The 25467-nt window shown below is 40.0% G+C and overlaps 1 protein-coding gene and 1 long non-coding RNA gene across 6 annotated transcripts in view; one reads left to right on the top strand and one right to left on the bottom strand.

Moving 5' to 3' along the window:
* Positions 1 to 13178, bottom strand: part of LOC132660246 (uncharacterized) — a 52113-nt gene extending 38935 nt beyond the window's left edge. The window contains exon 1 of the long non-coding RNA XR_009601637.1: positions 13003 to 13178. This is a non-coding gene — a long non-coding RNA (uncharacterized LOC132660246). The remainder of the gene's footprint in view (positions 1 to 13002) is intronic.
* Positions 1 to 25467, top strand: part of ARHGAP18 (Rho GTPase activating protein 18) — a 201694-nt gene that overhangs the window by 55859 nt on the left and 120368 nt on the right. For 2 of the 5 annotated variants that reach the window (XM_004011310.5, XM_060419601.1), the window contains exon 1: positions 12759 to 12954. The exons of 2 other annotated variants lie outside the window; for them this stretch is intronic. In XM_004011310.5, the coding sequence (XP_004011359.1) occupies positions 12842 to 12954 (113 nt within the window). In that variant the 5' untranslated portion in view covers positions 12759 to 12841. Of the gene's footprint in view, positions 1 to 12758; positions 12955 to 20601; positions 20637 to 25467 lie in introns of those variants that run through there. One more of the 5 variants, XM_060419606.1, reaches the window with a different exon arrangement.

Raw genomic sequence — 25467 nt, 5'->3', positions numbered from 1 at the left:
CCCCTCCCGGCCCCCCCCCCCTCCCGGCCCCCCCCCCACCACCCGTGTTTCATAACCGTGTGTTACCTGAGGCCTTCCTGCTGTGGGGAAATGTCAGCGGTCCTCTCAAACAACTTTGCGTTTAACCATTTGTGTCTAAAATCTGATCTCCGTTCATCTAGCTTAGAACCCCTTTCTTGTCTGTTCCCATTTCCAAATATTTACCGGTTCCTAAAAGAGTCTACTGCTGCCGTCTGTGCATTGCCACTGCTGTAGGTGGCATGGATTGAGAACGAACGTGAAGGACAGACCTGTTGTAATACTACTGCACTCTCCTAACTGATAAGCTCTACTGTAATGACCCGCTGGATCTCTTTCCATCTTTTTCCTCTCATCCATGCTATTTACAGCTATCATAATGTCCTTCTAGTAGAGGTGATTATGTCATTCTTTCAATAACCTTTGATTATTCCCCATTGCCTATGGAATGTGGACTATTTGCAAGGTACTGGAAGTCCCTAAACATCTGGTAAGCATTTACATACTTCTATATTTAATCTTCCTCTCCTGTCTCCCTCTCCCGTTTGCATTCTTTACAGTGATTTGGCTGTGAACACGCCTTGACTTTGTATAAGCAGTCATCCAGAACCTATGCCTTTGCCTGTTTTGCTCTGTTTCCTTGTAAAAAGCCATGCTTTGCCCACCCTAATTGGAGCCCTTATGGGCTGTTATGACTTGATGCATGTTAATAGCATTTTCTTTGATTGTAAAATAATCAATGTTTAAGGCAGAAAGCTTGGGGGGAAAGTGCACGTGCACAGCAATGGTGCCTTCTTCCTCGCAACCCTAATAGATCGTGGAATTACTTACCTCCTATGAGTTGTTCTCTTAGCATTTGGGTATGCTTTTGTTTATTTTTTTATCTACTGTATAATGCTTGATATTGTAAATATATACACATTTGTCCGCCCTACCTAAAAGTGAACTGGAACTGGGTTGGGTCTGACTCCCTTAGCTTATCTATCTGACGGGGGCCAGTGGCTATGCAATATAACCCTGCATGTGACTTTAGTGGTGAAACCATGGGCTGTTGGAGAACTATATTTCTTTTAGAGGCAGCCCTGCTAGTTTTCCTCAAAGTGCTCTAGTAGGCCATTGCTGGTGTGTAGTAACTGTTCTTGGGACGTTTGAGGAGTCTCTGTTGGGCTCGTTTTGTGCCTCTAGTTCACGTGGAGGTGGTAGAACATCTGCTCTGGACTGACACCTTTGAAAACAGTCTTTTAACGTGTTTGATGATGCCTTTGTCTGGTTTCTTTTGATTACCTTCTAATATCTGAATGCTTATAATAGACTGTGTGGCTGTCTCTCTCGAAAGAAAAGCCCTAGAGGGGCTTTTCACTTTGTTTTCTCTAAGTGATGTATTTACTTGTTCATCACAGCTTTATTTTGATGATCGATGCAAGTATTACTTTTGAGAGGGGCAGACTGGCAGGAAGGAGAATTCTGATACAATTTTCAGTTTTGTTATAAAAAATGTGGCTCTGCTGCCTTGATTTGAATACCTGATAACTACAGTGGTATAAATTTCCCAGAACATCACAGAGTGTGATTTAAATTCAAGACTTTGAAGGTTATATTCACTTTCTGGAAAAAAAAAAAAATTAAGAGGAAGAGGCAATGTGATATAAAGTGTGTTTGGAAACCAAAAGAATAATCTACCTTTGTCATACTCTCTTTCTGCTTTTTTTCTGTCATTCCTGCTTTTCTTTTGTCATGCCACTTTGTGATAAAAGCTGTTCTTTATGAATATATCTAGTTTACAGTGTTTGTGAATATTGGATGTATATGTAAAATATATTGTGACATGCTTGGAAGGATGATGACTGGAAGAAATTTTATTATATTTATTGTCACTTATTAATCTTTACCTGCAGGAATGTGACATATCTAATATTAAACACATAATTTCATTATTGGGAAAGAAAAAATATATACTGTACAGACTTTTAAAGAAAAATGCAAAACTGAAATATAGTTAGCAGGAAGATAGGTTGATAAAGGAAAATAATGTATTTTTTCCTTTATGTCGTGTAATTCAAATTCTTTGACCCTTTGAATTGTAGAGAACCTTATGGATTTTGGGGAGGGTATGGAGGGGGAATAGAAATTTTAAAGACATTGTTTAGGAGTGATTCACAAGAACCAGATGTCCGTTCTTACAATTGACATTTTGATTGACCCAGGAATTGTGTATTGAGGCAATCCTTGAGCCTGACCAGCTTACACTGTCAGGAAGTACATATTCTGGGGGCAGGATATGGTGTTTTCCTCAACTGTTACGAGTCCTGACTCTGTAACTATCTGCCTGCCAACTTTTGTTTAGCCTTTTATTCCTTAGTAGCTGCTTCTGTAACGGAAGTAGTTTGGAGTAGGTATAGTTAACCTTTGGCCAACCTCAAAACAGACTCATTTTGCATCTGCTTTAAAATTTCGGAAAGCCAAAATCCTCCTGATTATAGCTATGTTCTTTGAGCCTTTGTAACAAGCCAGCTTGCCAAATTATTAAATAGAATGAAGGCAAATAGCTTTTTAAGATATTTTCAGAGCAATATTTCAGGAGCACAGACAATTTTAGGGCTAGGATATTATGTGAGGATAACTTTTTCAATTAACATTTGGGTGGAAATCCTTTTTAGTAATGTGTAGAGCAATGGTTCTTCATCCTTTTTGGAAACTTATTGAGAATTCTAAAAGCATATGGGTGTTGGTTCAAAACAAAATTATTATAAACAATTATGCTACAATTTTTTAAAATTTTTTATTTCATTGGACATGTATTCTTTCACAGTGAAATAAATTTCCAATGAAATCAGTAAATTATAACAAATGAAGAAAATTCATAATGTCCAATGAAGCCTGTATATTATACCATAATTTTGCAAAGAGAATATTTCAATTATTATAGATTATAGTTAATGTAAAACAAATCAAGTTAGTAGTGTTTTTCTTTAAATAAAAATATTGTCACCATAAAAAACTTACTTTAAGGTAGCTTTAAAAATGTTAAAATCTGTTTCTTAAAATTGAGGGAATATGGTATAAACTTTTTTTAAATCAAGAAATATGGCTCACTTATTTGAAAAAAAAAAAAATTATTCCCTAAAGGCAAAAACAAAATCCCAGTTGGTCAAACAAGAAACAAAGCAAATTCTTCCCCAAACAAATTTTACCAAGTAATGCATATATATTTTTTATATATAATTCCTTTGATTTTATTTTGATAACAATTCCCAAAAACACTAGTTCTCAAAACCATGTAGTAGAAGTGTAGAAAATTTAAATTCATATGACTTGCTCTGCTACACAGGCTTATGGCAAGACTGGCCCATCAAGAATCCTAGGAGACCCTCAGCTGAAGTCCTGTTAGGAAGTCAAGAACTGTTACTCTCTCATTCATCTGAGTAGAAGCAAACTTGAAAAAGAGTTCTCCTGAGATGTTGGTTTGCTGAGAAATTGAGAGGTAGTTATCTTTCTCTATATTAGCGATCAATTATGGCATTCAGAAATTTGTCTAGTTTCTGACCTCTGTGAACATGATGGCTGCTGGGCCAAAGCAACTCTGCTTGTTCTACAAGTTGAAAATGAAAAGATCTACTCATTCATCTGACCAGAAATAATTTCTTTTAAATGAGCCAAACTTCCTGATTAAATTCCTCTGTGAGATTATCTTGAAGGTTTCCCTTTTCTCTTTAAAAATAGAAAACAAAACAAAACAAAAAACATATTCTCCATGAAATAGTCAAAACATAGCTAGACATTCTTTAGAAAACTAGTGAAGTCCTGTGTATCAAAGCGAAGCTAATATTTTTCTAATATTTATTGACACCGCCCTTTTGAAAAGTTAGTGGTCAGAGTCCATGGTCTGATGATGTTGACAATTTGCATGGTTCTAGAATAGTTTTTGCTGCCAGTGTTTGTATGTGTAGAGAGCACTGATCCATGATTACATATGAGTCTAATTTCTTCCTACCAGGAAGCAAAACCAGAAGTATTGCCCTACATTCTAGGTGCTCCTTCTATAAGCTGATTAATAAGACTTATTTTCCCCCAGTAAAATTATTTTATACCATTTTGGAGACATTTCTTTCTTCTTCTTTTTTTTTTTGAACTTTTTATTTTGTACTGTGATATAGCCAGTTAACAATGTTATAGTTTCAGGTGAATATTGAAGGGACTCAGCCATACATATACATATCCCCAAACCCTCCTCTCACCCAGGCTGCCACATAACATGGAGCAGAGTTCCATGTGGTATGGAACAGCATAAATACAGCAGTGTGTACATGACCATCCCCAACTCCCTAAATATCCCTTCCCCGCTTAGTTCAGTTTCTAAGTCTGTGAGTCTCTATTTTGTAAGTAAGTTCATTTGTGTAATTTCTTTTTAGATTCCACATAAAAGGGATGCCATACAATATTTCTCCTTATCTGTCTGATTTACTTCACTCAGTATGACAATCTGTAGATCCATCTGTGTTACTGCAGATGGCCTTATTTCTTTCTTTTGAATGGCTGTGTAATATTCCATTGTATAAATATACTGCATCTCCTTTATCCATTCCTCTGTTGATGGATATTTAGGTTGTTCCCATGTCTGGGCTACTGTAAACAGTGTTTCAATGAACACGGGGGTATCTGTATCCTTTTGGATCATGTTTTTTCTCCAGATATATGCCCAGGAATGGGATCGCAGGGTCAGATGGTAGCTCTATTTTTAGTTTTGTAAGGAACCTCTGTACTGTTCTCCATAGTGGTTGCACCAATTTACATTCCCACCAACACTGCAGGAGGTTCCCTTCTCTTTGGAGACATTTCTAACCTTAGAGATTTCCCAAAGTGCATATAAAATAGAAATTCTTCTTTGATGATAGTATCTTCACAGTTTTAGCAAGTATTTTGGTCATTAAAAATAGTATTACTACTCTAGGACCTCACTAAAACTTTGATAAATAAAATGAAAACTTAGTTATTTTATTTAAAATAAAAACTAACCTTTAATAGAAATATAGCGCTTTCCTTCAATATTCAGCTTCCCAAATCTTTCCCAATCACCATGACTTCTTTTACTAGACAAGCAGATAAGCATTCTTTGCAGTCTACTTCAGAACGAGGCTTTTGTACTAGGGCAAACCTAAGTACTGCTATACTTTAGATATTTCAAGTTGAATCTTTGTTCATAAGCAAAATACTACCTTTCCAGAATGTACCTACCTCCAAAATATACTTCAGTCTCCCTGACTTGGTGCTTTTAAATGGAAGTGTTTTGCAACATAGGCTCCAATGTATTTAGCAATGAAGAGAAAACCAAAGGAGAGTTTAAGATCAGTGCTTTTACTTATAGCAGGTAATTTCCAGTTTAGACTAGTTTCGGCAGGAGGTGGAGTTTGTTTCTTTGTTGCTAAATTCTGTCCAACTCTTTACATCTCATGGACTGTAGCCTCCCAGGCTCCTCTGTCCATGCAGTTTCCCAGGCAAGGATGCTAGTGTGGGTTGCCATTTCCTTCTTCAGGGACTCTTCCCAAATCAGGGATTGAACCCACATCTCCTACATTGGCAGGAGGATTCTTTACCATTGAGCTACCTGGGAAGCCCTGGAGGTGGATTTACCATGAAACTAAATGAAGTTAACCCACCAGTCTTGCTCTTGCTAAGCCCCTTCCAAAGCCCCATATCTAAGAAATTCTATATGCTTTAGAGTCTCTTGGACTGCAAGGAGATCCAACCAGTCCATCCTAAAGGAAATCGGTCCTAAATATTCATTGGAAGGACTCATGCTGAAGCTGAAAGTCCAGTACTTTGGCCACCTGATGCGAAGAACTGACTCATTGGAAAAGACCCTGATGCTAGGAAAGATTGAAGGCAGGAGGAGAAAGGGACAACAGAGGATGAGATGGTTGGATGGCATCACTGACTCAATGGACATGAGTTTGAGTAAGCTCCGGGGGTTGGCGATGGACAGGGAGGCCCGGCATGCTGCAGTCCATGGGGTTGCAAAGAGTCGGACATGACTGAGCAACTGAAGTGAACTTAGGGTCCAAAAACCTAGATCTGTCTTTGCTTGGTGTTTTAAAAAACTTTTTTTTTAATTAAAAGAAAAGGATGTTTATAATCATAATGGCCAGAGGACTCTCCCTTCAGTTCTAGGAGCAGAAACAATTTTAGATATGATGACATAATAATGATGACCTTGTATAGTAGGATGTACACTGTGCCACACTCCCCTAGTAATCTGACATAAAAAAAAGAAATTCCAGGAAAGAAACAAAACAGGAAACAAAACTAATGTGTTTAAGGTTAACTAAATGTTCCTCTCCATAGCACTTCCTTTACATCAGTGTTCCATTTGGTTTAACACTTTAGATGTGCTATAGATTATTTTACCTCATTAATTATCCATGTAGACTCTTTCATAAACAAAATAGTTGCAGAACAGCTGTGACCTTTATAATGTTTAAGAGCTCAGGTTCGATGGTTCTATAAACTCAGTCTTACATGTCCTGGTTCTGCCACCTACTAATGGAGTGACCTCACATTCTTCTTCTCAAAGTGGGAAGAATCTAATGTTGATTTCTCAGACTTGTGCCAATTAAATGAGAGACTGTGTGTACCATGTCTAGCAAAAAGCAAGTGCTCAAACATGAGGTATTGTTATTTATTGGTAGTAAACTCTATCTTCTGGGTCTCCAAAATCACTGGGGATGGTGACTGCAGCTGTGAAATTGAAAGACGCTTGCTCCTTGGAAGAAAAGCTATGACAAACCTAGATGGTGTGTTAAAAAGCAGAGACATCACTTTGCTAACAAAGGTCTGTATAGTCAAAGCTATGGTTTTTCCAGTAGTCATGTACGGATGTGCGAGTTGGACCATAAAGAAGGCTGAGAGCCAAAGAATTGATGCTTTTCAACTGTGGTGCTGGAGAAGACTCAAGAGTCTCTTGGACTGCAAGGAGATCAAGCCAGTCAATCCTAAAGGAAACCAACCCTGAATATTCATTGGAAGGACTGATGCTGAAACTCCAATACTCTGACCACCCAATGTGAAGAACTGACTCATTGGAAAAGACCCTGATGCTAGGAGAGACTGAGGGCAGGAGAAGGAGGAGGCGACAGAGGATGAAATGGCTGAATGGCATCACTGACTCAATGGACATGAATTTGAGCAAACTCTGGTGAAGGACAGGGAAGGCCTGGTGCGCTGCAGTCCACAGGGTTGCAGAGAGTCAGATATGACTTAGAGACTGAACAACAACATGATTTATTGGTAGTAAGCTTTTAGCTGTAGGATTTTTTTTCCAGGTGTTTATCAGGGAACCTAAAGTAGCCTCTGGCAAAAGCAGTTAGAAATCATCCCAGGCATGACTAGTATTTTTTCCCTGGAGGAATCCTTAAGAAAATACCTTTGAGAATAATGGGAACTTTTTAGAGCTGTCCAGAGAGAAAAGGCTTTTTCCTTGTTACTCCAGCAACAGAATTAGTAATAATAAAGGCAGTTTTCAAGGGAGTAGGTTTTGATTCTGTGTATGGAATAATTTTCAGTCACAGCTCCTCAGTGAGAACTGGCTCACTTGCAAGCTCACAGAATTATTCATACAAAAGCTTGATAAGACAAAATGTGGGAGGTATTTGAACACTCCCTCTTCATTAGTTAATTCTGTTGTAGGAATCTAGGTTTTATCACCTATGTAAAACTTTAACTTCAGTTGATGATTAAGTTATCCAAGTTCTTGTTATATTATTGGAAACTGAGTTTAGCTTTACCTATTGAAAGTTCAGTTTTCACATCACCCTGTGTTATTTATTGTTACTTATTGGTAGTAAACTCTATTTGGGGGGGCTTCAAAATCACTGTAGATGGTGACGGCAGCCATGAAATTAAAAGATGCTTGCTCCTTAGAAGAAGACCCATGACAAACCTAGACAGTGTATTAAAAAGCAGAGACATCACTTTGCTAACAAAGGTCCGTATAGTCAAAGCTATGGTTTTTCTGATAAGCATGTATGAATATGAGAGTTGGACCATAAAGAAGGCTTCCAATTATCTTACAGTGTTTGTTTGAATATAAACATTCTCCTTAGTTAATTCCATTTAAAATGACAGAAACCAATTTAGGAAAAATTATATAAATATGTTGATCTGTTGCAGTTTTGGTACCCTGCAAATAAAACTCCATACTACTAACGAGGCTCCTAAATCAGAATATGAAAACTTGTTAATAAATTCCTTGATACTGCTAGCAATGAAGCTAAGAATTTTATTCATTATTTTTGAATATGACTGTCAAATTATCTCAGGCTGCAGTACTATCTCCACCCTATTTTTCACAACTGATTAGGGTACGTAAATTACAGCTTCCTTTTTCCTCCCTAAGTCATCTAGTACATCCCATTTGAAGGAAATGAATGAAATGAATGTTTCAACCATCTTAACGTTGTTAATTACTTTGTGAGATGTTTCATAACAGGAAAGACTTTGGCATGCAATCAATAGCTTGGAATAGTAACATCTTCAAGGATGTTAGGTTCTTAGCATTTATTTAAAAGTAGTTAAAGAAGAGAGTAAAATAATACTTTTTTTTTTCCCCCATAAAATGTGTCTCTATGAGGAAGAGTATGAGAGACAGACTAGCTAATTCTTGGTAGGCTTTTAGGTGTTAAACAAAAAGCCTTTCAAGAGAGCATCTTGGTAGTAAGATTTGCTTCTGTGATGGTCATAAGAAAATTCTGAAAACTTTTCTTCATCTATTTGAGCCTTATTTGAAGTTAAACACACCAGGGCACAAGCTGTCTCCCTGTTACAGGAAACATTCTCAGATCAGTAACAACAGGGCTTATTAGGAGGAAAACAGGAGGAGTCCAGAAGATTTCCATGTACCTGAAAGTTAACTTAAGAGGATTCAAATTTTATGTACCCAAAGTACGTAAATCAGTTTGTACCACGATTTATTTTATGCCTCACAAAAGTTAAGAAACTTGGCTACTGTGAACCCAAATGTTATTTTGGCTTGCTCAGTGGCAAAGAAGAATCTGTCTCCAAGCAGGAGATACAGGAGATGAGAGTTCGATCTGTGAGTTGGAAAGATTGCCTGGATGAGGAAATGGCAACCCACTCCAGCACCCTTGCCTGGAAAATCCTATGGACAGAGGAGGCTGGTGGGCTATAGTCCATGGGGTCACAAAGAGTCAGACTGGACTGGATGACTGAGCACACACATAGCCTATGAACCCAAGTATTATTTTGAGCTAGTAGTTATGTTTTGATTTACACATTGTGATTTGCTTGTTATTAAACAGATGGAGAGCCTATAATTAGGTAAAGATATAACTTAATCATCATTTTGGTTAAAACCAGACGAAAGGTCCCTCTATCATAAATGGTCTCATGAGAGTTTGGTAGTGTTCAGGGCTCTCAATGGGCACTGACTGACTGAGGAAACTGAAAGAAGAAGGAAAAATAGAAAAATATGTTAAAAAAAAAAGTCCAGGGAAGGATGGGAAAGAAAGGATGGGGTAATGGAGAGAAAAATAGGGAAGCAAACTTCCAAACTGTGGTACTGGAGAAGACTCTTGAGAGACCGTTGAAGAGCAAGGAATCAAACCAGTCAATCCTAAAGGAAATCAACTGTGAGTATTCATTAGAAGGACTGATGCTGAAGCTCCAATACTCTGGTCACCTGATGGCAAGAGCCAGCTCATCGGAAAAGACCTTGATGCTGGGAAAGATTGAAGGTGGGAGGAGGAGTGGGCAACAGAAGATGAAATGGTTGGATGGCATCACTGACTTAATGGACACGAGTTTGAGCAAACTCTGGGAGATAGTGAAGGACAGGCAAGCCTAGTGTGCCTCAGTCCATGCTGGGGTTACAAAGAGTCGAACATGACTAAGAGACTGAACAACAACAAGAATGCATGCGTGCTAAGTCTCTTCAGTCCTGTCCAACTCTTTGAGACCCTATGTTCTGTAGTCCACCGGGCTCCTCTGTTCATGGGATTCTCCAGGCAGGAATACTGGAGTGGGTTGCTGTGTCCTCCTCCAGGGGATCTTCTAGACCCAGGGATTGAACCCATATCTCTTATGTCTCCTGCATTGGCAGGAGGGCTCTTTACCACTAGTACCATCTGGGAAGCCCTCTAGAATGTATGGCCTACCAATAATGCAGAAGGTAGGGATTCCTGGACTTTTCTTGCATCTCAGAGCAGCTACATAGGAAAGAAGGGTGAATGTGGAAACATTACTCATTTTTCCACATAAAGAATTAAAAGGAGCTCATACAATCAATTTCCCTTTTGCCTTCCTGTATTTTTCTTGCCTGAACTAGTAAACATCTTATTATAGGTTCATACCACTATAAGCATGAGGATCGTTTGTCTAATTTACCAATTTTAACAACAACAACAAAAACTAGTGTACTTTCTATGGGCATACTAAATTCATTCAGTTCTTTACTGGTCAGCAGTCACTGCTTTTGCTGCTGTTGCTAAGTCGCTTCAGTTGTGTCCGACTCTGTGTGACCCCATAGACGGCAGCCCACCAGGATCCCCTGTCCCTGGGATTCTCTAGGCAAGAACACTGGAGTGGGTTGCCATTGCCTTCTCCAATGCATGAAAGTGAAAAGTGAAAGTGAAGTCGCTCAGTCGTGTCCGACTCTTAGCGACTCTATGGACTGCAGCCTACCAGGCTCCTCCGCCCATGGGATTTTCCAGGCAAGAGTGCTGGAGTGGGGTGCCATCGCCTTCTCCACAAGTCTTGCCATGGCCTCTGCCAGACACCACTCTCTCTGGTCCACACCACTCTCACTGTCATTTCTTTCTGTCCCTTCTATATCTAACTTAATCCTTCCACATAGTGGGTCTTTAGCAGTCACTAAAGCAGTCACTAAAGACCCACTATATGGAAGGATTAAGTTAGATATAGAAGGGACAGAAAGGAATGACAGTGGGACCAGTGAGAGGGGTGTCTGGCAGAAGCCATGGCAAGACTTGTGTGAGTTAGGGAGCAAGAAAGAACGTACAGCACTCTTCTCGAAAGTTTGGAACTGGTTCTGGGAAACAGTGGTTCCGACGGGGAGCCAGTGGAAGTTTTTAAGTGTGGAGCAACATCGTTAGGGCTTGTGCTTGGTTGTGATAATGATGTGCCAGATAATTCTGAGGAGGAAGCAAGACAATAGGTAGAGCCTGGTCGAGGCATTTGTGCAAAGATTGACCAACTAGTTATGGACAGAGGGGAGGGAGAAAGCTATAATAAACTTTTTTTGGAAGACTTATAAATGGGAGTTCACTGTAGTTACCAAAGAGGATTTAAAAAATAATAAAATTTTTCTTGGTACTTTTAAGTTGTGTAAATATGAATAAAGTACTTATTTCTCATGATCATTTTAAATAATAAAAAGTATAAGCAGTATTTTTATGGAATGATGAAGCTGACAACTTATTTATAAGAAAGTTTGAATACAAATACTAATAGACATGAAAATGAACAACAAACGCTACTTCAATTCAGGCTACTAGATATATAGAAGAGAATAGAATTTTTTTTTAGAGGAGAAAGGACAGAAAAATCTTAAATTTTAAATAACTTTTGCATTTGTTTCCTTATCTACAGGACAAAAAACAGGATAGTGGTTAAAAAGAATGGATTTTAGCCTAGAATTCTGTGCAAATCTAGCTCTGGCATAGATCAATTGTTATCTTAGTTGTTGTATGCTCGCTCAGTCCTGTCCAACTCTTTGCGGCCCCATGGACCCCAGGCTCCTCTCTGTCCATGGGATTTCCCAGGCAAGAATACTGGGGTGGGTGCCATTTCCTTCTCTGCGAGATCTTCCTGACCCAGTGATTCTACTTGTGTCTCCTGCATTGGCAGGCAGATTCTTTACCACTGAGCCACCAGGGAAGCAGGGGCCAACTAGTGGAGAGAGAAGGTACTTAATCAGCCCTTCAGCCTCACTTTCCTGCAGGATACTGGTGTTATAAGATGTTTATGTGTGTGAGAGAAAGAGGGGGAGGAGAGAGAGAATTTAACTGAATTGAATGAGATAATACATGTACAACACCTGTCACAGAGAGAGCCTTGCATATAGTAGGTGCTCAACAAATAGTGCTTTTTTAAAATTCTCAACAATGCCATTTAACACTTTTGGTAGATGCATCTCTTTTTGGTACTGAAGGGTGTTTTATTAAAAGCAAAAGGTAAACTTGGCATTGGCTTTTATGTGAAAGAAGGTGACATTCCAGGTGCACATCTTTTTAATGAAGACATTTTTAACCGGACACAAGAGGTAGCCTCTCTTGTCTGCTAGGCAGGTTCATTGGGTTTTGCTATGGTTAATTTTAACGCTGACGTGAAGGGGTTAAGAAAAGCTCTTACTCGTGTTACATGGAAGTAGCAGAAATTATCAGATGGAAACAGGAATTAAGAAAGAAAAAAAAAAAAAGGCTCTGTGGCAATTCATTGTTTCCTAACCAAGAAAACTTGTGCTTACAAGAATGAGAGGCGGCTACAACCTGGCAGTTTTAATCAGATCAGAATAACTTGGGGGAGGGGGCAACCAGTAACCCCTACACCCCCACCCTTTAACTTGCGGCCTGTTGGACTGCGCTGGTCCGGGGCTGAGACCATGGCTCTGAGTCACCGGTCTTCCCATTGGAGAGGCGCGGCCGGGCGCCGAGAGGCCCCGCCCCTCCCATGTGAATCGCTGGCCTCGGTGGGCGGAGCCGGTGGATGCTAATGAGCCGAGTTGCCGGGTGAGCCAAGAACTTCATTCCCTTCTCTGTGTCAGGATCGCAGAAATTATGCCCCTTCTCTCACCATGAGCTGGCTCTCCAATTCCCAGGCAGTTGTGCTCACTGCCTACCACCCCAGCGGCAAGGACCAGGCCCTGGGGGGGAGCCATGTCAAGGGCGGGGAGGAAGCCGCCTCGAGGTAAGCCTGGGCACTCGAAAGCCAGAGAACAAAACAAAACGCTCTTACCTGCTCCTCCGGGAAGAAAGTGACAGGGAAGTTGGTGTGGGTAGAAAGTAAGCGACAGCCGCAGGTCGCGCCCAACCTCGTGCAGCAGCAGAAATGTTTGACTGGGGCTTTCTGTACTTTACATCTCACCTAGTTTGAGTCCGAAACCGCCTCTACGATGACTGGTGAAGATGGATAGGAAGGAACTGGGGCGATGGCTGTCAGGCTCCTCGCTCAGCAGGTGCATTTGCAAATACTAAAAGATCAAATAACTATATTTGAAACACTTCCTGTGAGATGGAATTCTTGAATGGGCCCAAGGCCCAGCCACTGAAACTGCTGCTTGGGAACAGTGCCAACAAGCAGGAGGGCTGTTCATTGTACAATCTGTTGTTGTTACAGTATGTTTTTTTCCCCCTCTTCTGGCTGAAAGCAAACTTCTTAGGCAGAAAGCCCAAGACACTGGCCTGTGGCAGTATGTTTCACATTCTTTGGTGTATGTAGATTTTGTTGTTGTTGTTATTGGGGGAGCTTTCAGAAAGGTTTTGTCAGGAAGTAGTACTCTGCTACCAGAGTGACCTGTGGTTAATGTTAACTCACTTTATAGGTAGAGGGGGCAAATATTCTATAGATCACTGAGGTGCAAAGAGTACCTTTCTCTCTGTGTACTTTGTTCTGTTTTTTCAAGTTTTTTTTTCCCCCTTACCTTTCCTTAATGACCTTCTCACTAGCTGAACATTTTTTACCTCCATATTAGATATAAATTGTAAATATTGGACCAGAAGCTTACAAACAGCAAATGCTAACCTAATAGGGTAGGACACTAATTATCAGTAAGCACATTTCCTCCTTGATGTTTAATGTGATAATAAAACCTTTGTTCTTTTGTGACTTATGCTTAGGTCTTAAGCTGGAATAATGCCTTCTTTCATTTGTTTTAAAATCCCCAGATATGGGGGAGGAGAATAAAAATCAAAGAAATGGCTGTAATATTTTGCCTTAGATTCCCAGGCTGACTAGAATTTTTCCTTACATAGCAACTACCATATGTATTCTGTTGAATTAATTCATTTCCAAAGATAAAAGGGATTTGCTGCTTGTGCTTTGGGTGTGTTATTTTATTTTCTGTCTTTTTAAGTATTTTGTCTGAGACCTCATAATGTGTTTTCAACCTCTTTTTTTTTTCGTAGTGCACTAAGGGGATAGTAACCTTTCAGCAGTAAGCAGACAGCAATGCCAGCCCCTTATTGTCCATAACTTGGACTCCACTTGACAGTCCAAATTGCCAGAATTGTGCCGACTTAGCACATTCTCCAGAGGCTTTACTCTGGAATGGCCTGAGGATGTGAGCTGAATGTTGGATCTTGAGTGAAAAGAACCTTAGGGACATTGAGGCCTGACCTCTCACTTCTACCTTGACTCAAACCTTAGGAATTAGGCTTTTTTGCAAGGTCTTTTCTAGGGCTTTGCGTATTGAGATACGGAGACTTTACCCTGTGTTTGGAGCTTAGCGGCCTCTTGTGGGTGACCGATACTTGAGTGGGTTGTGGGGACAAAGGAGAGGAACGGATGGGTCATTCTCAGCCTTGTTGTCACTCAGTTGTGTCCGAATTCTGAGACCCCATGGACTGTAGCCTGCCAGGCTCCTCTGTCCATGGGATTCTCCAGGTAAAAATACTGGAGTGGGTTGCCATTTCCTTCTCCAGGGGATCTTCCCGACCCAAGGATGTAACCTGCAGCTCCTGCTTTGGTAGGTGGATTCTTTACCACTCAGCCACCAGGAAACCCACCATTTTCAGCTTAGGTTAGAGCAAAGTCAAGAGGCTGCAGGGTGGGCAGCTGCTCAGAGTGAGTGCTCTCCATGGGATGGCAGCACCAGATGTTTTTCAGGCCCCCCCTCCCCACCACTGGCTGCCATATTGCTTGCCCATACTGGTGCCAGTTCCCACCACTGAATCAGAGTCCTCTGCTGGAGAAGATGGGAGCCTTTGTTTTAGGGCTGGGAGGAAAGGCGAGAAAAGGGATAGTCCTTTTTGCTTTTACCCTTAAACACATGAACTAATTTATTAGATAAGCTCAGTGTTTCTTTGGGAGGCACCTTCTTGATTTGGAAGGGTTGAGATATTGCAGTTGGGGTAGGTGGAGGGAGGAGGGATTTGAAGGAGGAATGGCATCAGGAGTGATCCCTTAAAGATGATGATGAGGGAGAGGCAGTACACAGGGCTTTGGCTCTGGCTGGGGTGCTCAGCTTGTACTTTAAGCATTGGCAAGCTGCCCCAAGGTGCAAGGTAGATGCCTATTTTAAAAAGCACTTCAAAAACCAAACCAAAATAAAACCTCTTAAAAAGAGGCAGAAGTTAGACTCTGTGTCCACCTATTTAACATTTGTTGAAGGCAGCACAGAAGTCTAATTTGGCTTTTTGTAAGACTTTGTCTCTTCTAAATAATATGCACTTTGATGAACTACTTATTCAAAAGTTCAATTAGATGAACTCATTATATGCCGTTTGACAGGTATAAAGGATTATATATACGATTTAGGATATTTACAGAAAGTGAGTTTTAGACCTAAGTTAACAAATCCTTTTTTTTTTTTTTAATTGTTCTTTTGGTCTTTGGGAAAGCTGAGATAGTAAGGAGCTAATTTTGTAAGTTATCTGTTAGTCTAAAATTCCCTCCATTCCATTCCATTATCGCTGTTTATCAGGACATAGTCATTGTTTATTTGATTAAGGAATTCTTGCTACACTTGTTTTTGCTGTGTGTGTGCTCAGTCGTGTCTGACTCTTTGCGACCCCATGGGCTGTAGTCCACCAGGCTCCTCTGTCCTTGGAATTTTCCAGACAAGAATACTGGAGTGGGTTTCCATTTCCTACTCCAGAGGATCTTCCCGACCTAGAGATCGAACCCGCATCTCGTGTCTCCTGCTTTGGCAGGTGATTCTTTACCACTGCGCCACCTGAGAAGCCCAGTCCTGGTTAGAGTCTTTCAAATAGTTACAGAATCCTGCTTTCAATTTTTTTTTGTTATGTATCTTCTTGAAAACATTAGGATTTGAAGAAATATGCTAATACTAGTTCTGACTGAATTGTACATAGTCAAATGTTTCCAGAGGAAACCACTTTTTATGAGTAGCTATATTTATAAGACTTTATTTACTTGTTAATTTTCAAGTAGGTTTTTTAATGTTTACTTTTGCAAAGCAGTTTTTCAAAAAATACTGCATTTTGGCTATCCTTACTATTCTGCCTTGACTTGCCTGTCATTTTAAGAAGAGCTGTTTGTTTTGTTTGCTTCCTATCAGTTTTTGCTGATATTTGATAAATACTAACATCAGTAGTGCCGTCTGTGGGGTCACACGGAGTCGGACACGACTGAAGTGACTTAGCAGCAGTAGCAGCAGCAACATCAATAGTATTTTTCTTCTTACTGAACCTCTGACTCTAGTTATCATATGAGATATTTTTATGTCTTCCATGAGTATGTGTATGGTGTTCCTCATGAAAGATTTTGTTTTGTTGAAGCCATTTGCCATTGGTGTTGGGCAGGCAGAACCAAGAGGCACTAGGTCACAGTGACATAAACCCTGAAACTCTGGGTGTAGGAGCCAGGCTGCATGGGGTTGAATCCCAATTCTGCCAGTCATTAGCAGCTTGGCCTTAGAAAGATTATTTAACTGTCTTGTAAATTGAACTTCATGGTAGTACTAACTTCACAGGGAGGATTAAGTGGGAAGATCCGTGTAAAGCCCATAGAACAGGGAAGAGTTTATGGCTAGCCTCTGCTTTTTTTCACAGTAGATACAGAAGAAGAACTTATTGAGCTTTGTGGTATACAATATATTCTTTTTCATTTCAGAAGTATTTTTACAAATAATAATATTTTGTCACGTGTTAAGAAACATGGCTGTGATCCATATGCTTAACTAAAAATGACATAACCAGCAGTTAATGATGTAAAAGTTCAGGCCTTGGAAGTTTAAAAGACCTTCGAGATGTCCTTTTGATCCAAAGCGACATTTACAATTTGAACTAGTGACAGCCACTTATAACAGGCCTGCCTTGGGGCATTGATGGGCCGTGCTGAGGTCTGCAAACATTGGCTTTTATGGCAGGCTGGAATGTGGGTCCTCTTTTGGCAGCTGGACTAATTGCTGCCTCCATGCTTCTGTCCTCCTCCTTTAAGAATTACTGCTTCCGGTGTGCCAAATTAAAGAGTCAAGGGCTCTTTAATTTAAGAAGGGCTGCCACCTTGTCTTTCAAGTTGAATTTATAACATTAAAAAAAAAAAAGTAAGATACCACAGATAGAGTTCTTTCCTTTTGAATTTATGCATTATTTGAAATTATATATTTTTGGTGACAGAAGGAATGGTGAAGAGTTTTTATAATGAAATTATGTAATATGTGGACTATTTTCCTTGACCTTGGAGTTTAAGGGTGATTTGTCATTCTGATTTTGCAGGAGTTAGTGACCAAATGCATTTTTAACCTGCCCATATGGATAATTGTTTTCTAGATCAATCTAGTCCTCATTTCCTGGTGTAAGAGTGCTTTCTAAAAACTGATTTTCTTTACTGTGTCATTTAAAAGTCCTACTAGTAATTTTCCCTTGAGTTGTTAAAAGACACACCCAGTATTCTAACTAGACAGGTCTTACCTTCATTTAGAATAGTGTGGTATTTTCCTTCTAACTATCCTCATCTGTGAGGTCTCTGATTTTTGTGGGCCTCTTTAAAGTATCTTCATGGGACTTATATTAGGTGTATGTCTTTCAAGGATAAGGATTTATAAATCTCAAGAACTCCACCTTTAAAAAAAAAAAAGGCAAAACTAAAGGAACGTGCTGAAAGCTTTCCTCGACTTCAGTGGCACACTTATGTTTTTCACCGTTTACCCTCATCTCTCTTCTGAGTGAGGCTAGTGCTTTTCAAGGTTTATGGTTGCTCTTTTGCGTTCTTAGTATTTGTCATATTTTTGAGAGAGTGTTGCAGCAGAACGAGCTCACAAAGACTGATGCATGTAACACTGCTCGTGATGGCTTCCGGATTGCCTGGCAATTAGACCTAAAGAGTTTTTACTAATTGGCCCACCAAAATGAATTACTTTTTTCTCTTGTTTTAAAATTCCTCATTATCTGAAAAATAAAAATAAAATTCCTCATTATCTGTACACCTGAGTATCATTTACAGGTTAGAAAAAGGACCCGGCATCCTAGAGGCCAAGGCTACACTTGTGCCAAGCAGAAGTTCCCTGTGTCCCGTGGTTGTGGATCTGTAAGGTCTCACACTCTTTGGCAGCCTCTGCTCTCTCTTGCATCTTGTTTGAATGCTACCCAGAAGTCCAGAGAAGCCTCTCTGCTTGTTACCCAGTGGTGGCCCTGTGAGAAAGCTTGCAACAGCAGAAACTTGAGGCCTCCAGGCTGTTGGTTCGGTGGTGGTGCGGTGGAGGGTGGGCATGGGAAGGGTTAGCAGCGTGGCCTCCAAGCTTGATTTGGGGAAGAAGGTGTCCTAGACCAGGTGTGATGCCAGTCCCTTCCTGAGCTCTCCCCTCTAGGTGATTTCTTTCCTGACCTAAACCTTTCATTTCATGCAAATATTCCAAGATAAAATGGCTTGTTGTCAAAGTTTTAGTCAGTACTGATATTTGATGACTTTATTTTACTTTTGATAAGAGGAGATAGAAAGTAAGAAGTTTCCTTACAGGAGGAGACGGGGCTTCCCGGGTCTATTCAGTGAAGAATCCACCCTCAGTGCAGGAGATGCAGATGACAATAGTAAGATCCCTGGGGGAGGGAGGAAGATGCCCTGGAGGAGGAAATGGCAACTCACTCTCTTCTTGCTTGAAAAATCCCATAAGTAGAGGAGCCTAGCAGGCTATAGTCCATGGGGTCACAAGAGAGTCCGAGGCGACTGAGCACAAAGCATGGATAGGGACAAGTCAAAGTGTTGGGTGGATTAGGGCAGAGGGAGCAGATGAGATGATGTGTGGATAATTCTGAAGACACATTCTTTTGACTTCTGCATTTGTTGCTAGGAACTGGCCAAGTTTATCCCCTTTTTTGAAAGAAGTAAGCAGAAACCATGGAGATCTACATGGTCAGTTACTACATCTGGAGTCGTTACTCAAGTCCACCAAACATCTGAATTTTTGTGTTTAAAAAAAAATGGTGACATGTCATCCCTTTGACACATGCTCTTTCGGTAGTCACTTTTGCAAAGAACGCTTGTGTCTCTAGGGAAAATGAGGTTTATTGCAAGCATCTGGGTCATAAGGAAAAGACCATGTCTTCTTCCCTCAGGGCTGGTCACATGATAAGTTGCTCTCTTTTGGAGACTCTATTCTTTTCTGTCCAGTGGCTTTATAATCATATTTTGAGCTTGAGCTTGTCTCTTAATGGATGCCCCACTTATGTAGCCCTCTAAAATCTTACATCTCATAGCATATGAGCTAATTTCAAATGTTTGAACGGGAATCATTCAAAACCAGTTTTGCTCAGTTAATTTTTTTGAGCTGTCCTGGGAAGCCTATGATTTGACCACCTGGGGTCTTTTTAGAGAAGCAGATTCTGTCAATGGGGCAGCTTCCCTCCAGAGGTATCTTGGCATCTTTGGTAAGCTGTTTAGAATTTGATTTGATTCCTCATCTATGAAATGAGTGTGATAAAATTCTGTTTCACAAGGTTAATTATAAAGATCAACTGTGTAGCTTTTGAAAGCATTAAAAAAAATGTACACATCAGGAATATTATTGCTGAATTATTTTCAATACTCTAACTTTTCCCAGGACAGTTCACTTAACCAGAATTGTCATACTGAACTTTTTGCTTTAATTTGCACTTTCCTTTTTTGCTGTGTATTAAATTAAAATGTAAGTTCCTTGATTATGGAGGTCTTACCTCATTTTGTCTCTTAACTTGGGTTTAGCAAAGGGCTTGATCTACTCTAGGCATGTAATAAAAATTTGAATGAGTATAAGAGGGAGTAGGGTGTAGTGATTACATGCATAGACTTTGAAACTAGACTGTCTCGGTCAGAGTCCTGGTTCTGTCATTTAATAGCTGTGTGATCTTGGGCAATTTATTTAATGTCATAGAGCCTCAGTTTTTTCTTTTCCTTCTGCAAACTGGGCATGCTGCTGCTGCTAAGTTGCTTCAGTCATGTCCGACTCTGTGTGACCCCATAGACGGCAGCCCACCAGGCTCCCCTGTCCCTGGGATCCTCCAGGCAAGAACACTGGAGTGGGTTGCCATTTCCTTCTCCAATGCAGGAAAGTGAAATTGAAGTCTCTCAGTCGTGTTCGACTCTGCGCAACTCTATGGACTGCAGCCTACCAGGCTCCTCCGTCCATGGGATTTTCCAGGCAAGAGTACTGGAGTAGGTTGCCATTGCCTTCTCCAGCAAACTGGGCATATTAATACATAATTCAAGAATTATGAGGTTTGAATGTGTTAGTACATGTAACATTCTTAAGAATGTTTGTTCTAAAGCACAGTGACCGTTTATGATGATACAGGGGACAGAGGAGCCTGGCAGCTACAGTCCTTGGGGTCGCAAAGAGTTGGACATGACTGAGGGACTAACACTTTTATTTTCAGTCGCAGATGTTGGTGAATTAATCTGGAAATTCTGCTAGAAAGCATCTTTGAAGCTGAGTTGTAAGTGGGTTGGGAAAAGAATGTTTGCTTTAATACATGTGCAGTACAATTTCTTAATTTGAGAAATAGTATTTTGGAATAAGTTTAAGATATTAATAAAGATATCTCAGGTTATATTTATTTTAAGAAATACAAAGAATACCCATCTTAAAAAAGGGCTTAAAGGGTACTGAACCCTTGTTAGGCCCAGGTGACTGTTTTAAACAACTTTTTGTAGTTTGGGTGGATATAAATTTCTAAGTCATTTGTTACTCTTAATAATGTGGAAAATCATCTCATGTAGAGCAAGGAACAGTTATTTGTTAATATTCTTCAAAGACCAAACTGACTTTGGCTTATTTGAATACTTGTAGGTAATATTTGAAGACAGGATAATGTTTACACTTTTCCCCCTTAAAATGTACCTGTGTACTTTCTGAATAACTATTGATCTTATAACCAAGCAGTGATATTTCATGGAGCAGAGCTAAACTGAAGGTGTGATATCTGCAGCCCAGATCCTCACACAGTTGCCCCTGAGTTGCATCCCGTTTCCCATTTAGTGCACACATTCAAAAACTGTCTATTGATTTTTCTCATCCTCTGTATCATACATAATACATTACTTTAAATGCTTACTGTGCACTGGGCCTCGCCTAGGAAACTTCTGTCCCCTTAGCCAGTTCTTCTCAAATCCCTCTCATACCTGCCTTTCAAGTTGCTATTAACTTGGTAGTTCCTGCTTATGAGTGGCTCACAGAGTAGGCTGTTCTGCCTCCTCCTCTAAGAGACTGGGGACTTTAGTGGTGGGATGGGGGAACCTGGAGGAAGGAAAGAAATGGTGAGCAGGAGAGGGGAGGGAGGTGTAATCCACTGAGTTATGCAGAAGCCATTTTCCATAGGCAGAAAAGTAGCATCACAGATGGTAATCAAATCCCTAGAGCTCCAGTTGTGCCATTTTCTGGATTAATAGGTTCTTTTCGCCAGTTGGAAAACTCTAAGCACCATATATTTGTGGCATTGTTGCTATGGGAGAATGTGTCCTGAGTTCCCAATAACATGTTTCAAACCGAAGTAAAATCTTTGAATAAGCTGGGGATGATGTTCTTTGGTGCCTTTTAGGATCTCTGTTAGCTGAGACGTGAAAGAGATGTTTTTTCTGCTGCCTTTAGTTTTGTCTTTCTCTAGTACAGTGCACTTCTCAAGGCACACGGGAGCGCTGCATACCCTGATGTGTCTTTCCACAGGTCCTGAACACATGCCTGTCCTACATTAGGGAGCAGGCACTAGCCGAAATTGGTCATTCCTTTGGAAGATTTAGAAATGTGGAAATTGATATATGTTGTGTCTCTAGTTGAATCAGATTAGAACTGTAAAATGTAATTAACTTAAAATGGGAAATGCTTTAATAGCATGCTGCTGTAAAAGTGAAGCTGTGTAGAAAATTAATGGAATCCATACTAGCAAGAATTTTTCAGGTTTGGGTGGTTTGGCTGTAGAGATCTGGTTTATCTCTGAATGCTAATGTCTCTCAGATATCATCTATATATTTGGAAAAAAATAGTAAGAATTATTTATTGTTGATGAGCAGCATAAAATTGAAATCCTACCTAGAACAAGATTTGGATAATTCAGAAAGGCATTAAAATATATAACTGTAGAATGTCTTAAAATTTTAATTATTAAAAAAAATCTTAATATGTATTTTAATAAACAGTTGTGAAGATCTTTGCTGAGTATATATAAGCCTAGAATAAAATGAATGTAAGAATTCCTACTCTGAGGGAGCTTGCAATATACTCTGGACGGATTCTGAAACAACGTTTTTAGTATCATATTTAGAAAGCCATGGTGTGGTTCTCTTTTTTGAGGTATAAAACTTCACAAAAAAATTTGTTATTGAGTAATTAAGATTTGGTTTGAGTAGGAAAAGGTGAGTTGGGAACTGAAAGTTGAAAGGAACTTTGTCTATTTATAGGTGGTATAGAAACATGTAACTCGATCAACTTATTCTATAATTAATGTTTAGACTAGAGTTACTAAGTGAGTGTCTTTTCATTTCTTTCTGGTCCAAATAATGCTGTCAAAGCTATGGTCCATCATCTGATAGAAGTTATTTAGATCAGAGTAGAAGTAAGTTGGTATGGTGTCTTTTTTTGTTTTAAGTAAATCATTGATTGTTAAAATGGGGATATATATGCTTTAATATCTCCAGGCTAAAATGTTTTAAATTATACCATTTTTGAATCATTCCGGAATATAGTGTACTTACATAATGTCATCAGACTGGATATATTTAGGTAAATGTATAAGTGTATTAATCCTTCACTGTTAGTTGCTCAGTCATGTCTGACTCTTTGCGACCTCATAGACTGTAGCCTGACAGGCTCCTCTGTCCATGGAATTTTCCAGGCAGGAATGGGTAGCCAGCCATTCCCTTACCCAGGGGATCTTTCCTGACCCAGGGATGGAACCTGGGTCTCCTGCGTTGCAGGCAGATTATTTACTGTCTGAACCATCAGGGAAGCCCTATTAATCCTTTGCTCCCCATTTTTTAGAAAAAGGTTTATATACTTAAGAATCAATAGTGGCCTGGCAGATTATATAATAAGTGAAGCAGATGATTAGAAAACGCAGGCAGAAAAATGTATGTTTAATTAGAAAATGTTAGCTACAATTTTAAAAATACTGAGTAAGCCCCCTCATAATCTGATCTGCAGTTTGGATCTTACACCCAGGTACCACTGTACGTGACCCCTATCCTGAAGGTCAAGGTGGTGGTTTCAGCTGTCTGTTGCTATGTAACATACTACCCAAAACTTAGTGACTTATCAGTTTTCTCTCTTGATTCTGGAGGATCACAATCAAGTTCTTTCTTGGGATCTATCAAGCAGGGTAGGCTGAGGCATGGGGGTCATCAGAGGCTTCTTTGTGCACAGCTTTGACCTGTGCTGCTGGGTCACCTTTCTCCTTTCGCAGCTTCTCTGAATGGCTGGCTTGGGTTTCCTCACAGCATGGCAGAATCAGAGCAGTCAGACTTCCCACACTCTTGTTGGCTTACCCCAGAATGAGCATTCTAAGATGTCTTGGGTAGAACCTACCAGGCTTCTTAGGGCCTAGCCTCAGAAGTTACTCAATGCCGCTTGCCCATATTCTGTGGGCTAATGAATCCTGGCTCAGACAGTAAAGCGTCTGTCTACAATGCGGGAGACCCGGGTTCGATCCCTGGGTTGGGAAGATCCCCTGAAGAAGGAAATGGCAATCCACTCCAGGACTATTGCCTGGAAAATCCCATGGACAGAGGAGCCTGGTAGGCTACAGTCCACGGGGTCATGAAGAGTCGGACACGACTGAGTGACTTCACTTCACGTCAATGAATCATAGCCCATCTCGAATTTAAGAGCATGGAGGAACAGGCTTCACCTCCTCTCAGTGAAGGAGAGGCTTACTCAGCTGGGTAACAAGGTCATCTTTGGCAATAAGCTACTCAGTTATCATTCCAGTCTCTCTGCATCTCATACCTGCCTTTTCTGGCCTTAGGCCAACTGCTCTTATAGACAGAAACCTCTGTTCCCTGGAGCTTGACTTCAACATTTTCCACTAGTACGTGTACATCCTCTGTACACTTATCGTTCTGGTCTTGCTTTATTAGATAAATTTATGTTGGAAAATTTTTTCTCCTCATCAAGAGCATAAATGCCTTAAGCTTAGGCCTAATTTTTCTTTATCCTAAGCACTAGATGGATTCAGTACCCGGTATATCCTAGGAATTTAACTGTATTTGTGCATCGACTGATATTTTATATTTTGGAAAGACTGAGTATTATGTTTGCAAAAAATTTAATATAGAGACTTTTCTCCTTTCCGCCAAAAAAAAAAAAAAAAAAAGATTCTCAAAAACGTTTTTCACAAAAGGTTCTAAATTTGATTTTAGGTACAAGTGGATTTGAATTTGGAAAGAATAATCCTAAGAGATGAGATCTTCTTCCTTGTGAAGAACATGTTCCCTCTATTTGATAGCAGCAGAGTTGCCAAAGGCTCTTGTTTGTTTATATCCAGTGATATTTACTCTAAGGGACTATTGGATACAGATGTAGTATTTTGGAGTACATAATATTTTTGAGATCACATAGTACATATGGAAAACATCCCAGAAGCTGTATAAAAATTAATTGCCAGTATTTGAGTTGCTTGCTTTTTCTCTTCCCAGAACATTAGTTAAATTTAGCAGTTGTCCAGTAATTCTTATCACTGCTTGTCAGAATACCTAAATAGCATCACTGTAGAATTTCCTTTCTTTCTTGTTCAGAAACGTTGCTTTACTATACCAATTATTATACCGTATTTGCTTCTCACCACACTTCCTTCAGTGTGTTAGTCGCTTAGTCATGTCCGACTCGTTGCGACCCTGTGGACTATAGCCACCAGGCTCCTCTGTCCATGAAATTCTCTAGGCAAGGGATTGAACCTGAGTCTCCTGCATTGCAGGCAGATTCTTTACTGTCTGAGCCACCAAGGAAGCATTTCTTTAAAAATACTTTGTATCCTCAGCTTAGAGCTGCCACTGTTTTGTGAGAACTTGCTGCATAAATTTTAGTTATTTGTCTATAGCAATGATGGTACTGTCTTATCAGCTCATGTAGTTCCTAAGATTTTAGGGTCATTGGAGAAATACATCATTTTTTCCTGTCCCAGTACCTGGAGATGGAAATGGCAACCCACTCCAGTAATCTTGCCTGGGAAATCCCATAGACAGAGGAGCCTGGCTAGTCAGGAGTCCTCAGGCTACAGTCGATGGGGTTGCAAAGAATCAGATATGACTTAGTGGCTGAGCACGCATGTATACTATCGA

The sequence above is a fragment of the Ovis aries genome, chromosome 8, assembly GCF_016772045.2.
Source record: "Ovis aries strain OAR_USU_Benz2616 breed Rambouillet chromosome 8, ARS-UI_Ramb_v3.0, whole genome shotgun sequence".
Taxonomy (NCBI): domain Eukaryota; kingdom Metazoa; phylum Chordata; class Mammalia; order Artiodactyla; family Bovidae; genus Ovis; species Ovis aries.
Note: the sequence above shows the minus strand (reverse complement) of the source record. Positions and strands in the feature narration are given on the sequence as shown.